Here is a 17,500-nt window from a genome sequence, read left to right as displayed (position 1 = left end):
TGACACAACACAGCTTACTAAACACTGACGACAACAACAACAACAACAACAACAACAACAGCAACACTGATATTACCACCACCACTAACAACAACACTAATACCCGCCATGTGTATGTGTGTGTGTGTGTGTGTGTGTGTGTGTGTGTGTGTGTGTGTGTGTGTGTGTGTGTGTGTGTGTGTGTGTGTGTGTGTGTGTGTGTGTGTGTGTGTTTATGTGTGTGTTTCAGGAGGAGCGCTTATGTATGAGAGTGATTCAAAAACATCGATTCCTTTCTTACTCCTTTCCATTCTGCTCAGACACAAAGGACTAAAAGGCGGGGAATTGGGAGAGGCGACCTGAGGGAGCATATATTATGGTTCCATTATGGGGCGCCGAGGAGGAGGAGGAGGAGGAGGAGGAAGTTAGAGATGTGATGAAGAGGGAGGCCGTGAGAACAGGAAGAGAAGAGAATGGAAAAGAGGAAAGAAGAGAGGAGAGGAGGTGAAAGGCTAATCAAACATATTACCAGTACTTGAAGTGGAGGAGATTGGAATGGAAACGGGTTGAGGCGAGAAGATGAAAGGCTAATCCAGGTATTTTCAGGTAACTAAGCCGCTCTTGCAAACTATGACCACTTCAGGAGTGCCACGTGTCACCAGGTGCCCTTGGAAATGTTATCCTGTCGCAATAGAAGCAATACACCCACACACACACACACACACACACACACACACACACACACACATACACACAGAAACACACACACACACACAATACAAACAATGATAATGATAAGCACGTGTAATGATAAACACGCCGCCTGCATCTTGAGTCATGGGAAGCATCGGGTATCATTACAAGAGATCAAAGACACTCAACAGTTCATTAGCAAGCACGCAGATACACTTATGCACGCACACACACACACACACACACACACACACACACACACACACACACACACACACACACACACACACACACACACAACACCACATTAGCACCACAAGCACCATTACGTCGCCTGAGAGGACGGAACACATAGATACACAACACTTAACATTCATATGGATCCAAAGCAACACTGCCCATAAAACAACACGTAACAAGAGACACAGCATTTGAACATTATACAAAAAAAAAAACACAACCACATCTAAACAAATCAATAAACAAACAAATTTCACAACATACCAAGAGCTTACGTAAGCACAAACATTAATAATAGTAGTAGAAGTAGAAGAATTAGAAGGAGGACGAGGAGGAGGAGAAGGCGACGCGTTAGGTAAGATATAAGTGAAGAACAGAGGCGGGACGAGTACCTGCCAACACAGAAGCACCAAGACTCGTACCCTGAGAGAGGCAGAGAGACAGAGAGGCACAGAGAGACAAGCGGGAATGAATTCGTCTGAAAACATGTGTAAGCATCTTGAGAGTGGCTGAGAGAGAGAGAGAGAGAGAGAGAGAGAGAGAGAGAGAGAGAGAGAGAGAGAGAGAGAGAGAGAGAGAGAGAGAGAGAGAGAGAGAGAGAGAGAGAGAGAGAGAGAGAGAGAGAGAGAGAGAGAGAGAGAGAGAGATTCATATATATACTTAGTGAATCACAAACAAGAAAGAAAACAAATAAAATTATCAAGAGCAATAATAAAATATATAACAAACAAATACAAAAATGCAGAAGAGACGCACACACAAGAGAAGGAAGAAGAGGAGCAGGAGGAGGAAGAGATGGAAGAGGAGGAAGGAAGAGAACAAGAAGAACAGCAAAACAAAACGAAAGATGAAGAAGAACAGAGAAAAGTGGTTGTGTGTTGAGGGAGGAGGAGGAGGAGGAGGAGGACAGCAGAACAGGGAGAGGAGGAAGGACGACACACACACACACACACACACACACACACACACACACACACACACACACACACACACACACACACACACACACACACACACACACACACACACACACACACACACACACACACATACAGGAGCGAGGAAGGGGTGACATAACACAGAACAGAGGGCAACAGCAACACCACTATCCAAGAGAACTAAAACGAGGAATGAGAGAAACTGGAGGAGGAGGAGAAGGAGAAGGAGGAGGAGCAGGAGGAGCAGGAGGAGGAGGAATAGCAGGAATGTCGAGGTTCAGAGGATCAGGGTGAAATATTGATGGCAGATAGCGAGCGGGGCACCTGACCTTCAGACAAGCCATCAACAAGGTCCAGGCTGCACAGGAAACAAAGAAGGGGGAAAAAAAAAATAAAGCACCCGAGAAAGAACGACGGAGACAGAAAAGAGAAGAAAAAAAAACTAGACATTTAACACTCCCAAGAAAGAGCAAGAAAGGAGTGAAGAGGGGAATGTTCTCTGACAAGGTGTGTGTGTGTGTGTGTGTGTGTGTGTGTGTGTGTGTGTGTGTGTGTGTGTGTGTGTGTGTGTGTGTGTGTGTGTGTGTGTGTGTGTAAATCATCAAGTGTGTCAAGTCAAGGGCGCAAAGGAGAGAGAGAGAGAGAGAGAGAGAGAGAGAGAGAGAGAGAGAGAGAGAGAGAGAGAGAGAGAGAGAGAGAGAGAGAGAGAGAGAGAGAGACGAGGTAATCCAGCAAGTGATTTGAGACAGATAGCGCTCACACTTCTCAGGCGCCAGGTGGTGGTGGTGGTGGCGGTGGTGGTGGTGGTGGTGGTGGTGGTGGAAAAAGAAAAAGAGAACAACAACAACAACAAAAAGAACAAGAACATGAGAAAGAAGAGCAGAAGAAGAAGAAAAACGAGAAGAAGAAAGAAGAAGCAGAGAACTTGAAGAACGAGGAAGTGGGAAGGAGACCAAATACATAAATACGGTAATGGAAACTCACTCACACTCACACTCACTAGCCCTCCCTCCCTCCCTCCCTCCCTCTCATTCTCACCCAATCAGTCACTCATTCACAGTCACACACACATCATTCAATACAACACAACCAGAGACACTCACTCAATACCCAAACAGTCAAATACCCAAACAAGTAAACAGAGTAACTAACTAAATAAACCCAAACATGGCCCTTCAACGCCATCTATCCGCCACTCCAGGCATGCCCCTCCACTACATGGCGCTGTACACACCCCTCAGTGCTGGACAAGAGAGAGGGGACGTGCCTAGCGAGGAGGAAAAGGGGAGAGGAAGAGCGAGAGAGAGAGAGAGAGAGAGAGAGAGAGAGAGAGAGAGAGAGAGAGAGAGAGAGAGAGAGAGAGAGAGAGAGAGAGAGAGAGAGAGAGAGAGAGAGAGAGAGAGAGAGAGAGAGAGAGAGAGAGAGAGAGAGAGAGAGAGAGAGAGAGAGAGAGAGAGAGAGAGAGAGAGAGAGAGAGAGAGAGAGAGAGAGAGAGAGAGAGAGAGAGAGAGAGAGAGAGAGAGAGAGAGAGAGAGAGAGAGAGAGAGAGAGAGAGAGAGAGAGAGAGAGAGAGAGAGAGAGAGAGAGAGAGAGAGAGAGAGAGAGAGAGAGAGAGAGAGAGAGAGAGAGAGAGAGAGAGAGAGAGAGAGAGAGAGAGAGAGAGAGAGAGAGAGAGAGAGAGAGAGAGAGAGAGAGAGAGAGAGAGAGAGAGAGAGAGAGAGAGAGAGAGAGAGAGAGAGAGAGAGAGAGAGAGAGAGAGAGAGAGAGAGAGAGAGAGAGAGAGAGAGAGAGAGAGAGAGAGAGAGAGAGAGAGAGAGAGAGAGAGAGAGAGAGAGAGAGAGAGAGAGAGAGAGAGAGAGAGAGAGAATAAGACTTAAGTGACAGAGGCAGGAAGAGAGGAGAGGAGGCAGGGGGAAAGGATAGAGGAGGAGAACTGTGTAAAACATGACAGTGGAGAGGCAGCGGGGAAGGGGAGGAAGGGGAGGGGAAGGGGGGAGGGAGGGAGGGAGAGAGAGAGAGGCAAGAAGGGGATGGAAGAGGAAGAGGAGGAAAGAAGTAAACCAAGAGTAACATATTCTCTGGTATAAAGATTAAATAAATATATAAATAAATATAAGTAATGTATATAAAAGGAATAAGGTAAATTGATTAAGTAAGGTCAGAAATCCGCCGCCTTCATTTTGCATCGCTTGAGAACACGGCCCGCGGAAGAGAAGGCGATGCAGTGACACACACACACACACACACACACACACACACACACACACACACACACACACACACACACACACACACACACACACACACACACACACACACACACACACACACACACACACACACACACACACACACACACACACTACCATGAAAGTCTTCCGTACCGCAGCATCACTTTGACTTTACTCTGGCTATCACAGGAGGATTACATCAAATTTACGGTTATCTATTTTGGTAATGAGAAGGTTCGGTAACCCTCTCTAATTACTCATCCAATTAAGTGCCAAACAACATAAGAAAAGAAGGGAATTCAAGTACCAACCACTCCATTTGAGAAGCAGTTTCTTCCTATCTCTTTTAAATCTCACTTAAAATTGAACCCGTTATTTCTTGCCTGATCTCAACACTAAATGGTGAATGGACTAAGACAGGAAATTCGAAATAACAGTAAATGGCTGAACACCACCACAGAACACCATTTAGCATCACCTCAGAGACGCCAGCAACACCACGCCGGCAGGAGAGTGTCAGGGTCACGTTCGCTGGGCCTGGAGGGGAACGGACGGGGGAAGAGGCCGCCCCTGCAGGTGGGTCATGTTAAGAGGAAGGGAGGAGGAATGACAGATGGCGGGCAGCGCGGGACACCAACCCTACTTGAAGGTGTCCCACTGTACCGGACACTCTCCATCCACCTGTGCCTTCCTGGGTCGCCTGAGTCGGCTGATGTGGGTCACGGGGGAGGGAAGGGAGGCGGGGAGAAGTGAAGGGAGGTCGGGAAAATCTTTTAAGTACTGATTGTTTTGTCTATGGAGTTTTCATCAAGTGTGGGTGTCATTAACAGAAAAAAAAGAAGTCAGGTTAAGATGAACAAAGAAAATTAAGAATGAGATATTTGAACAAGGAATCAAATGACCACAAAAGATACGAAGATTTTTTTTTCTTTCATATACACAGCAGTCGCCGCTTCTCTCTTGCACACATTAGGTAAAAATAAAAAATAAAAAAAAAGCGCAACAAATCAATCTGATCCGAAGGTGAAAAAAAACAGATATGATATGTAAGACCCGGATGTTCGTATTCAACTACTAAAATTAATGAAAAAAAGCTACATTTACTCTCAACAATAGGACAGTAATCACCAATACAGCATCTCTTTCCCAACACTCCAGACCCTCCCCAATCCTCCACACACAACCACACAACAATACCTTCCTCACGACCTTCCAAACACTAAAGCGAGCGTCACATGCAAACTAACAAGATAAACACACTGAAAGTACCGCCTCTCTTGTTTCGCGTCATGTACGAGTACTGTGCGCCATCGTGCCCAGCGGCTTGTCCTCATCGTGTGGTGTCTTGTAGTGTCCCCAGCGACTGTCAAATACACGAGCAGTACAAGGGTGGTAGTGTTTAGGTGCAGGGGCTGAGTCATTAGAGGAAGGTACCTGTGTCCGGGCAGCGTTGAGGGAAGGGAGTGGGAAGGAAAGGAAGGTCTGGTTGGTTCCAAGGTTCCATCTACTCATACATGCATATACGCTGACTTAAACACACACACACACACACACACACACACACACACACACACACACACACACACACACACACACACACACACACACACACACACCACACAAACACACACACACACACACACACATACTCGCCCTCCAAGTTTGTGAAAAGTCAATTCAGTGAACTCCCACACAAACTCTCTCTCTCTCTCTCTCTCTCTCTCTCTCTCTCTCTCTCTCTCTCTCTCTCTCTCTCTCTCTCTCTCTCTCTCTCTCTCTCTCTCTCTCTCTCTCTACTCCCATCACTCAAGTCTCTCCTCTACCTAGCATGCCGCGGAGACTTTCATGAAATGCCTACTTGTCACTCTTCTCACTGTTCCATTTTCTTGCTCTGTCTCCCCACCACCACCACCACCACCACCACCACCACAACCACTCACCCACGTCTCTCTCCCTCTCCCCGACAGGTCCGCCCACAACAATAATGGTCAACATGAACGTAAGATCAATGGGGCCCTTCTCCGAGAAACAAGAGGTGAGTACTTCCAATTAACTTCCCTTCCCTTACCTTCCCTCTCGTGACTCTCAGTACCCAAGCTTACCCCTGCCCACTCTCTCCCTTCCCCCTTCTCCTTCCCCTCCCGTGACCTCTCAGTACCCAAGCTTACTCCTGCCCACTCTCTCCCTTCACCCCATCTCCTTTCGTGACCCTCTCAGTACCCAAGCTTAACCCTGCCCACTCTCTCCCTTCCCCCTTCTCCTTCCCCTCCCGTGACCTCTCAGTACCCAAGCTTACTCCTGCCGCCCTAACCTGTGGCATTTACAGCTCAGTACGTGCTCTTTATGGCCAGCCCTCCCTGTGGTGTTCACGGGGCGCGCTGCTAATGGCGGTGTGCGGAGTGGTCGGGGGATGGTCAGGGATGGTCAGGGGATGGTTGGGCTTGTGTTGTATCGTGTCGTGTTGTGATGGGTGGGGTCTCTCTCTCTCTCTCTCTCTCTCTCTCTCTCTCTCTCTCTCTCTCTCTCTCTCTCTCTCTCTCTCTCTCTCTCTCTCTCTTCCCAGCATGTCATCCTTCTCTCCTCTCTTCTCCTCTCGTTTCCTCCTCTCCTCTCCTTTTCTCCTCCTTCCCTTCCCTTCTCTTTTCCACCTACGTGTTCCTGCCTCTTCTTTCCTCCTTCCCTCTTCCCTCTCCATTAATCTTCTCTTCTCCTTCGCTCCATCCCCTTTCCCTTCTTCCTCCTATCTTTCTCTCCTGTTTCTTTTCCATGTAATTCTGTACATTTTCTTTTCTTCCTTTTTTTTTTCTATCGATTCTTCGTTCCTTCTTTCTCATGTATTATCTCTTCTTCCTTCCCTTTCTCTCTTCTTTCCTTTCTTTCTTCCTTCCTTCCCTGTCTTAATTATCTTTTATCACCGTATTTTTTCTATATTCGCTTCCATTATATTCTCTCTCTCTCTCTCTCTCTCTCTCTCTCTCTCTCTCTCTCTCTCTCTCTCTCTCTCTCTCTCTCTCTCTCTCTCTCTCTCTCTCTCTCTCTCTCTCTCTCCTTCTTATCCGTGTCTCCCACGTGGTGTCCTTCCCTTCACTTTCCCTCCCTCTCTCTCTCTCTCTCTCTCTCTCTCTCTCTCTCTCTCTCTCTCTCCTTCCTTCCACCCTCCTCCGCACCCTGCCAGCCAGCCAGCCAGCCAGCCGGCCCGCCCTCCCATTAACACCAAAGGGATATATCCGATCTTTATGTACGGTTTTCAGCTTTCTTCGCCGGCAGTAAAGAAACAAAGGATATTTTCACTCTTTCCCCTTTTTCTGGCCCTCCCCTCCCACCTCGCCAATTTGATGTATTTGTTCTCCTTCCTGTCTCTTTGTTTTCTCCTTTCTCTCTCCTGTTGGTTTACTTATGTTTCGTTTGCTGTGTTTAACTTTGATTTCGTTATGTGTTTGCTATGCTGGCTGGATGGATGGTTTTTTTTTTCTTTTTTTTCTCGATTTTCTGTTTACTTTTATTTTTTTTATGTATCAAGGCAGAATGAATGATTAAAGAAAAGCTCACTCACTCCCACTGTCTCTCTCCCTAAAAGAAACGGAAGAAGAACCAACAAAAGACAGGCAGTTTGGTTTCTGAGATGCCTTGATGCTCCTCTTTAGAAACAGTTCGAGTTGTAGACAGGAGAGAGAGAGAGAGAGAGAGAGAGAGAGAGAGAGAGAGAGAGAGAGAGAGAGAGAGAGAGAGAGAGAGAGAGAGAGAGAGAGAGAGAGAGAGAGAGAGAGAGAGAGAGAGAGAGAGAGAGAGAGAGAGAGAGAGAGAGAGAGAGAGAGAGAGAGAGAGAGAGAGAGAGAGAGAGAGAGAACAGGAACAGGAAGGGATTTAGGCAGGTTAAGACTACTAGCAGCGATGACATGAAGGATCAGACAGACTGACATGATAAGTTCTGTCAGGATGGCTTAAAATACACGCCCAGATTTCTAGTGTTAAGATGCGTATTCTCCCTTTTCGCGTCTTTCTTCACCTCTTCACCTTCCTCGCTAAGACAACTGAGCCCCAGCGAATAAGAAAGGCGTTTATGAAGCTCTGGTATGTATCAAGACCATGTAGCACTTTTACTAAGGTGACGTGGAACAGACAGGCAGCCGAGAAATGAATGAAGATTGTAGGGAAGCATCAATCTTGCAGTGGAATTGTACATACTGATAATGTAATGCGGAGTGATCGGGAACAAAGTATGGATTTGACAAGAGAATGAGGAGAAATAGGACTTAAGAAGGGTGTGTCTAACAGTTTAATAGTTTATTGGGAGGAAGTTATATAAACAGAAGTACTACAAGAAAATCAAGGGGCGATGCAACGAAAGAAAACAACAGAACCATAGGGAAATATAAAGTCGGTAAGCCAGAGAGTAGGATAACATATGGTGGGCTGGTCGTGTGTGGCAGGGGCGGCGTAGGGAGAGGCAGGAGAGATGGCGAGTGAGAAGGCGTAGCGTTAAATAAGGGTGAGTGAGCAGTGCAGGTAAGATGAAGCAGAGAGGAGCAAAGCACAGGTGAATTAGACCAGGAATGACTGCGTTTCATTGAAGCGTAGAATCCAATTAAGTATTATTTCATTTAAGCGCCAGTGTACTACTTCATATTGGGACTTATTGAATGTAGCCAGGTACCAGAGCGAGGGAGGCGGATGAGGGCAGGAAGGAGGAGGAGGAGGAGGAGGAGGAGGAGGAGGAGGAGGAGGAGGAGGAGGAGGAGGAGAAGAGATATGGCGATGCATGGCTGGGCACGGAAGAACATGGACATAAGGACACACATATACATACATTATCATCATCATCATCATCATCATCAGTGAATGGCAGTCATCCCATGCACCTATCAGCATTAACTCTAACATTTTCCGTGGCCCAGAGAAGGCTTAGAGGTCCCTTAAAGGTCATATCACAGACAAACCCTTCCTGAACCTCCGCCTCCGCCTCCTCCTCCGCCTCCAACGCCTCGAACTTCTGGCGGAGGGTGAGGCGGAGATCCTGCTGTTGCGCCCTCCAAATGCCAACTGAGGTGGAGATATAAGCGAGCCGCGTCTCTGAAGGCGGCGATAAGGAGGTGAAACATGCAGGCGGCCAGGGAGGCGTGGGAGCGGTGAGGTGGGCGGCGGAGAGATGGGGAAACATCAGGACGGCTCACTAGATGGCGCTGAATCCAGGAAGAGCGTATCCTCGCCCCCGCTCACTTCGTATCAAAGTTGCATAGTTAAAGACGAACCCCCTCACCTGCCTTGCCTCTCCTGCCTGCCTCACCTGCCCTGCCCCAGCCTGTCCTGCCCCAGCCTCTCACCCTGCTCTCCTCACCCCGTTCCCCTCAGCCCTCCCTCCTCCACTCAGCCAGCCACCGTTCATCTCCTGACCCTTGTCCGCCCTCGCGCTGCCATCACCACCACCACCACCACCACCACCACCGCCACCTCCCGCAGTCTACATCCGGTTTCACTTCACTTCACTTCACCACCACCACCACCACCACCACCACCTCTCCCCGACCAGCCGCCCACACCAGCTCACGCCACTGGCCTAGCCCATCACTCTCACTCTTCTTCATCTCCCCCCTGCTTCAGTATGGGCGCCTCTGCTTCACTCTCAGCCTCCCTCAGCCTCCCTCGCCCTGCTGCTGTCCCGCCACTGTCCCGCTTATTAAGCTGAGGTTCATGCAATTACCAGAAAGTCTTGTCAATTTGTATTTAGGTCTTCTTCACGCGCGCACGCACACACGCACACACACACACACACACACACACACACACACACACACACACACACACACACACACACACACACACACACACAGGTACATAATTACGGGATGGAGATTAAAAAGAGAATTGGATAAACAGAGATAAAGAGACCACTGATTAAGGCATAAAAGAGAAATAAGAGGCGCATAAGAGAGAAAAACGAGAATTAGCTGAAGAAAAAAGAATAGAGTAAACGTGAGTGAGTGCAGGTAGGTAATGTGGGTAATGAAACAACAGGTGAGAATACGGTAAAGGGTGTGCGAGATGAGAGAAGCGAGAGACGTGAGAGAGGCAAGTAAAGGTGTAGAGATAGTGTACAGTAAAACAGAAAGCAGTAATGAAATGAGTGAATGATATTAGTGTGGTGTGATGTGGTGTGATGAGTGTGGTGGGAAGGAGGGGAATGATGTGCAGGAGGGAGGGGGTAGGTAAGAATGGGGAAGACGGATAAGGGAAGAAAGTGGCATGAGGAGACACGAGGGAATGAGATGATGGGAAGCAGATGTGTAGAGAAAAGGAGCGGACTCAGAAATTTAGTTAAAATGTCAATACGTCAATGCATAAAAAAATAAATAAATAAATAAATAAAAATAGAAAATATCATCCATTCCTATTTCATTACCCATCCTCTTCACCTCCACCTCTTCTGCCCCCTCACTGTCACTTTCCCTCACCTTCTAATCTTCACACTTTCTACACTTTTATCCCCGTTCATATCGTTCGGCTTTACCTTCACCGCAACCCCTCCCGCTCCCGCCCTACCTCTCACTCTCTCTCCCTCCCTCCCTCCCTCCCACCCTTCCTCCCTCCCTCGCCTCTTCCTGGACGTGCGCGCCGCTGGGACACAGGTGGGCGGGTGGACAGCAGGACAGGTGCAGGAGGCGGACGATTCAATCAGCATTTTGTCTTCGTTCAAATCTGACAAACTCGTCTTTTGATCTCTGTATGTCTGTTCTGTATATTTGTTTCGTCTCTCTCTCTCTCTCTCTCTCTCTCTCTCTCTCTCTCTCTCTCTCTCTCTCTCTCTCTCTCTCTCACTCTGATTGATAGTAAGTAAACCTCATTTTCATCTCTTTGACTCTTCTGTGAAAATTTTCCCCACTTAATAATTATACACACGCGTGCATCCCCCCTTCCCCCCTTATCCTGAATACCCACCTTCCACCAGCCCACCGAGAGAGAGAGAGAGAGAGAAGCAAGGGCAAGTAAGGAGGTCAATAAATCAGCCAAGACTCACGAATATAACTCAAGCCACTACAATATTAACAGCCCATATTATTACCATCCCCATCCTCCCCCCATCGCCTTCCCTTCCCTGATCCCCCCTCCTCTAGCCTTACCCATCACCTCCCCCTCCCCTCCTCTCTAACCTTCCCCATCCATTCCCTCCCCAACCCTACTCGTTCACTATTCTTCCCCCTTTCGTAACCCATCTTTTTCCTTCTCTTAATCCTTCTCTTCACTTCTCTATCTCGTCTTTTTCTTCCCCTTTCCTCAGCCGCCTCTTTCTCTTCCTACTTTCTTCTTTCCTGTCCTCTTTTCTCCCTAAGTTACTAGTTTTTTTTTCTTCGTTTCTCTTACTTGTTCTTTCCTTCTCTCTTCTCCTCCTTACTGTTCTTCATTCCTTTTCTTTTTTTCATTCTCTCTTCTTTTTTTCAACTCTTCCTCTTTTCCGCCTCTGCTCCCTTTTTTTCTTTCTTTCTTCTTTCTATTTTTTGTCTCTTTTACTCCCTTTCATCCTCTTTTTTTCTTTTCTTCCACGTCTCTCTCCATTCTTTTCCTCCTCTTCCTGTTTCTCTTCGTCTCCTCCTCTCTTTCCCCTCCTTTCAACTCTCTCTTCCTCTTATCGTCCCTCTCATCTCCCACAATTTCATATTATTACTCTGCTCTCCTACTCGTCTGTCAATAATGAATGTAAATATGAGTTATGAGTTATGAGTTATGAGTATTACTGTAGGCAATATAGGAGTGAGTGAGCGAGTGAGTGAGTGAGTGGTGTGGTAATGTGGTGGTGTGTTAGTTGCATTTATGAAGGCAATGAGTGACAAGACTGTTCATTATCATTATACAGTGGTTGTTTTATTTTTACCTCTCTCTCTCTCTCTCTCTCTCTCTCTCTCTCTCTCTCTCTCTCTCTCTCTCTCTCTCTCTCTCTCTCTCTCTCTCTCTCTCTCTCTCATTTCGTATTCTCTGTCTCTCTGATGATTGCTTTTCTCCTTCAATATTTGGTTCTCTTCCTTCTTTTTTGCGCTTCCACTTCCTCTTTTGTCTTCCACCGACGCCACTTGATCCCGTTTTTGCGAATCCATTTAATCAACCAATCGGGCAGCCAATACTCTCCTTTCCCTTTGTCCTGCGCTCCTCGTCGCCTGCACTCTTGGCTAACAGTCTTGTGTGTGTCAACTGGCCTTTCCCACTCTCCTAATTCTCTTGTTCTTCCTTGTATTGCATTGTAATATGGGTAAAAAAAAAACGTATCGCTGCATAGGGGGTCCGATGAATACCGTAAATATCCGGTCGACTGTTGATATTGTGGGTCGGTTTTCGCTTCCTTCGTTCTGTACAGTCATAATGTTTCCCATTCATAGTGCACCGATACATTCATAGTGCACCGATGTTTTTATGGTACTAGCAACATGTTAATACAATTTCTACATTACTAACAGGAGAAACACTCTTAGGAACCCGGCTAATCAGCTCTGTGGCCTTGGAAAATAGTCGTGGTGAGAGAACAAAGCGCTTCAGAATACAGGCCTTAATGTCACTCTGCCGGCAATTCAAGGCACTCCGCGGTTCATGCAGGTCGCCCACAAGTGTCTGGCCGCCAGCTGCCACTCCAGTCTGCCCTGAGGCGGCGGTGGTGCTGGTGGCGGCGGCGGCGGCGATGCGGCAGACAGCTTATATTGGAAACTAATACAATCCCGCCATAAGAATCGCGGCCTTAAAATGGAATGTTGATATTTCCTCTGCGTGTCAGTCTGTCCGCGGCGTGGTGGCGATCCCCGGGAAGTGTCGGGGTGCTGTCACCGTCTGCAGCCTCCATGACTCTTGATTTGACAAAGGCCTCCTCTTATAATATTAGGGATTCTCTTTAATGTTTATTTGTTTGTTTTTTTCACGCAAGAGGAATCCTGGCTAAGGGCATCAACATTTATATAGAAATGAGATGCCAGTCCTAAGTTGGAGAAGCGTCTTGTTCACAAAATAAGACAAATAAATGCTGAAACGGTTAAAACGCCAATTGAGTAAGAGACTAATTAGCGTGCCTTTATAAAGAGACTATCATCCCGCTGTGCTGCTAACGAGTTCTCACCGCGGCCCTGCAGTCTTCACCGATTACTGGAATTACGAGAACAACGATGCATATAATTAATTGCATTGCCTATTTTTTTTATCTGTCATGAGCGAGGCGAGGCGAGATGAGGTGAGGTGAGGTGAGGTGAGGTGTTCCTTTTGGCGCCGCAATTACCTGCCGCAATAATCAGCAGCAAGCCTCATCATCCCACCTGCGTGATGTGCGGGGATGCACCTGTCCACTGTAGCTCACCTGACTACTGAAATACGCGAGCCTCTTCATAATGTGGTGCTCTGTTCAAGGGGATCGAGGGGACATGCCTGGCTTGTACCTTCAGTTTTGTTACTTAAGTTCCTAATTAATGATTCAACTTACCGATGTTCTTGAATGCCAAGCTATTACTTTTTTTATCTTCTGTGCATTGTTCATTTTATAGGTAGACAGACAGACAGACAGACAGACAGACAGACAGACAGACAGACAGACAGACAGACAGACAGACAGAGACTGACTGACTGACTGACTGACTGACTGACTGACTGACTGACTGACTGACTGACTGACTGACTGACTGAGAAAGGCAAACAGACAGACAGACAAAGAAAGATAAATAGAAAGATATAGATAAACAGATAAACAAATACATATTGCAACACACACACACACACACACACACACACACACACACACACACACACACACACACACACACACACAAATCAACTAGTAGACACATTTACAATTCAAAACCACAATCAAATAATCATACAACGATATCCATAATTTACACGTGAACTGGTTGTCGCTTGAAAATTGTGCCTTCCTGACTCTACAACAAAACCTGCCAGACAGACCCAGGGCTAATCACTCACCACACCACCGCACCTCAACACGACAGGACACTCAGGCTGCCAATAAACCCACACCTTTTTACACATTGTTAAGTCGCTAGTGAAGGAGCACAGACCCCATTCACTCGCTCACCCAGTCCAAGCATCACCCACATGCCCTCTGAAAGGATGAACAAAATAAAGCAGACTTGTTGGCCTTTACGAGGCTCTCTGTGATAACCTACACTAATCTAAAGTGAGAGATGTAGTATAGTAATGATGAAGGCTTCTCCCCACCCACCACTCCAGTCTAGCAGCCGCCACGTGATGAGGTAGTGAAGCTTTACTCACTGTTGCTCGGATGACGCAATACTACTGAGATTTTTGAGGCACAGGAGAGAAAGCAGTGTTGGTGAAGAGCAGTAGAAAGTAAGCTTTTCAGAAATATAAAAAAGGAATCAAAACTGTGGATGATAATAAGGAAGAAATGTAGCATTTAAGAAGTTAAAAGTATATAAATGAATAAAACTGACCAACTGATTGCCTGACTGATTTATAAAACACGACACCACAACTAAATGAATAAAAAGACAGAAAAAAGTCAGACAGACACGAATTTAACAACAGCGACTCTTTAAAATGAATTCCCCCCTAAATAAAAAATAAATAAATAAATAAAAAAATACATCATTCCCTACACACCTAGTCACTGATAAAACCTTTACTCCGGCACTTCACAGATCGAACAATTATCCCCCCCACCTCCCCGCCCCAGTGTCATATCGTGAATCTCAAAGCGCTGCTCCTCATCTCGTGCGCCTATAGAAAGAAAGAAAGTCTGTGAATATACGTTAAACAAACAGAGAAGATAAAAGAACTCTTGCCCTTCGTTATATGCTATAATACGGCATCCGCTGCTTGTTAGGCCACGCTGTTATTCTCCATCCCAACTGTCTATATACGAGCAACTTCCGTGTATTTTTCTCTCACCTGTGTGGGTCCAGTAATACAGCTGCCTGAGCCCCACACCGTCCCATTGTAGTCTGCAGCTTGTTACACTCGCACCTCGCCTCAAAATGTCACTTCCGAGGAAATGCGCCGTGGAATCTCTCTCGCTCTGTGTGTATTTTGAGAGAGAGAGAGAGAGAGAGAGAGAGAGAGAGAGAGAGAGAGAGAGAGAGAGAGAGAGAGAGAGAGAGAGAGAGAGAGAGAGAGAGTTACATTCGAATATTAGCAATTTCTGCCACTCTTTTTATAAATCACCTGTAGAGACTCAATACACAAAATCTGAAAACTAAACAGTCATTTGTACATTTCATCAATATACACGACTTGCATTTCCCTTTACCAACACCTAAGCATTTTCACAAACAACTGCAGTCTAATATAAGTAAGTGAATCTTTCGCTGCACACCACCACAGTAATTACGCGCAGATACGGCCCTAATTCTGGCATCATGAGAGAAACACGAGCCTCATACAAGATGCAGCGCGGTGACTTTTTCCATGCAGTAATGTTCAATAATTCTGGCCACGAGGTCATCACCGGGACACTGATGCAATTTCACCCGCTGACCATCACAGACACGCACACACACAGACCAGTGCCCCCACCAAGCTTCCACCGTCATCTCGCACCACCTAGAATGATGGTTCGCTTGTCAGCCTTTCTCAGTGTTGCCAAATCAGTGTTTGTAACCCCCTCTCACCGCCATTACCAATCTATCCTTCACTGCATCCCGTCCTCGCTTACTTCCTAGCCTTCCTTTCCTGTTTCCTCGGCAAATCGATGCGTATTCAGTACAAGAAAGACGTTGGAAGGAAAATAATGTGAATAACTATCGCTCCTGTCTGTTCTTTCCTAACCTAACACAAATGAAAGACGCATTCGAGGAAAAATAACAGCAAGTATTCCTTCCTAGTCCGTACATAAATTAAAATATAACTGAACATAAGTATTATTCGTTCCTGATCCTTCGTAAACAAACACAAACTGGGCACGAACAAAGATGAATTCGGAGTAAAAATAACAGCAAACCTTCCTTCCCATTTCTGCATAAACTAAAACAAAAGGAGAAAAGAATGACATCTAAATAAAATAACGTAAGACCAAAATAAGATATAGAACACACACACACACACACACACACACACACACACACACACACACACACACACACACACACACACACACACACACACACACACACACACACAAACAGGGAAGCAAAAATCACAAGAGGAGGACTTGACTCGATATAAAAATAGAAAATGTTACCTATTATAAATGTCCCTGTAATCCTATTAAACTGAGCAGCGGGGCAGATACGACTCTAGCGAACTAATAATGCAATACCACACTCAGTATATTACAACTGCTACCCGACAGAGGCCAAATAAAAGGGAGAGAAAGCAAGAGCAAAGAGAGAGAGAGAGAGAGAGAGAGAGAGAGAGAGAGAGAGAGAGAGAGAGAGAGAGAGAGAGAGAGAGAGAGACCTTTGTCCTTTTTCTTCGATTCTCCGCTGCGCTCACTAATATTACTGAAAATTGTTGAGGCTTCGTATTTACCGCGAAGTTTAATAGTGACTGTTTTTTTCCTCATGTGTGTGTGTGTGTGTGTGTGTGTGTGTGTGTGTGTGTGTGTGTGTGTGTGTGTGTGTGTGTGTGTGTGTGTGTGTGTGTGTGTGTGTGTGTGTGTGTGTGTGTGTGTGTGTGTGTGTGTGTGTGTGTGTGTGTGTGTGTGTGTGTGTGTGTGTGTGTGTGTGTGTGTGTGTGTGTGTGTGTGTGTGTGTGTGTGTGTGTGTGTGTGTGTGTGTGTGTGTGTGTGTGTGTGTGTGTGTATGTGAGTAGGTGGGCGGATGGAAGGGAGAGAGAAGTATGTAGGTAGAGACTCGTAGACAGGTAGAAACACTTGTGTACATAAGCAGAAACACACACACACACACACACACACAACCTCTCTCTCTCTCTCTCTCTCTCTCTCTCTCTCTCTCTCTCTCTCTCTCTCTCTCTCTCTCTCTCTCTCTCTCTCTCTCTCTCTCTCTCTCTCTCTCTCTCTCTAAGTTAACTAGTACTCCCAAACGTCTCTGCATTTTAAACGCACTGTAATGAAGGTTCCTGGGCCTTTCAGAAGCGTGTCTTTATAATATTAGTGATCACCCAACACTGATTTCTGCATCAACAATGAGGAAAAAGCAAATGGAAGCCCTATTAACATTCTGTACCTCCTTCTGAGAGAACATTACTCGCTTACTTAAGAATGCCAATTTGTTAGGAGTGACAAGGGCCTGCAAGTGTTGGGCGACATATACAGAAGAATAATGAGAAAACACTTTCTTGCTAACTTAAGATTATTCCCTTGCTGGGAATGACACGAGCTTTTACGTACGTGTTGAGCTGCGCATACAAAAGAACGATAAGAGAACAGAGTTTCACAATACGTGCTGTGGTGAATGAGAGCGTCAGTGAGTGTGCCAGACAGAAGCAGCAGCAGAGGGGCACCTTCTCCCTCCTTCCCTC

At 46.3% G+C, this 17,500-nt stretch overlaps 2 protein-coding genes across 3 annotated transcripts in view; one reads left to right on the top strand and one right to left on the bottom strand.

Annotated features, from left to right (window-relative positions):
- The window catches only part of LOC135103332 (gamma-aminobutyric acid receptor subunit beta-like), a 277,770-nt gene that overhangs the window by 256,478 nt on the left and 3,792 nt on the right, over positions 1–17,500 (bottom strand). The window lies entirely within an intron of this gene.
- LOC135103331 (gamma-aminobutyric acid receptor subunit alpha-4-like) overlaps positions 5,912–17,500 on the top strand; it is a 38,539-nt gene continuing 26,950 nt past the window's right edge. Inside the window, exon 1 of one of the 2 annotated variants that reach the window (XM_064009354.1) lies at positions 5,912–6,116. In XM_064009354.1, the coding sequence (XP_063865424.1) occupies positions 5,927–6,116 (190 nt within the window). In that variant the 5' untranslated portion in view covers positions 5,912–5,926. The remainder of the gene's footprint in view (positions 6,117–17,500) is intronic. The other variant, XM_064009355.1, reaches the window with a different exon arrangement.

This window comes from Scylla paramamosain, chromosome 9, assembly GCF_035594125.1.
Source record: "Scylla paramamosain isolate STU-SP2022 chromosome 9, ASM3559412v1, whole genome shotgun sequence".
Classification (NCBI taxonomy): domain Eukaryota; kingdom Metazoa; phylum Arthropoda; class Malacostraca; order Decapoda; family Portunidae; genus Scylla; species Scylla paramamosain.
Note: the sequence above shows the minus strand (reverse complement) of the source record. Positions and strands in the feature narration are given on the sequence as shown.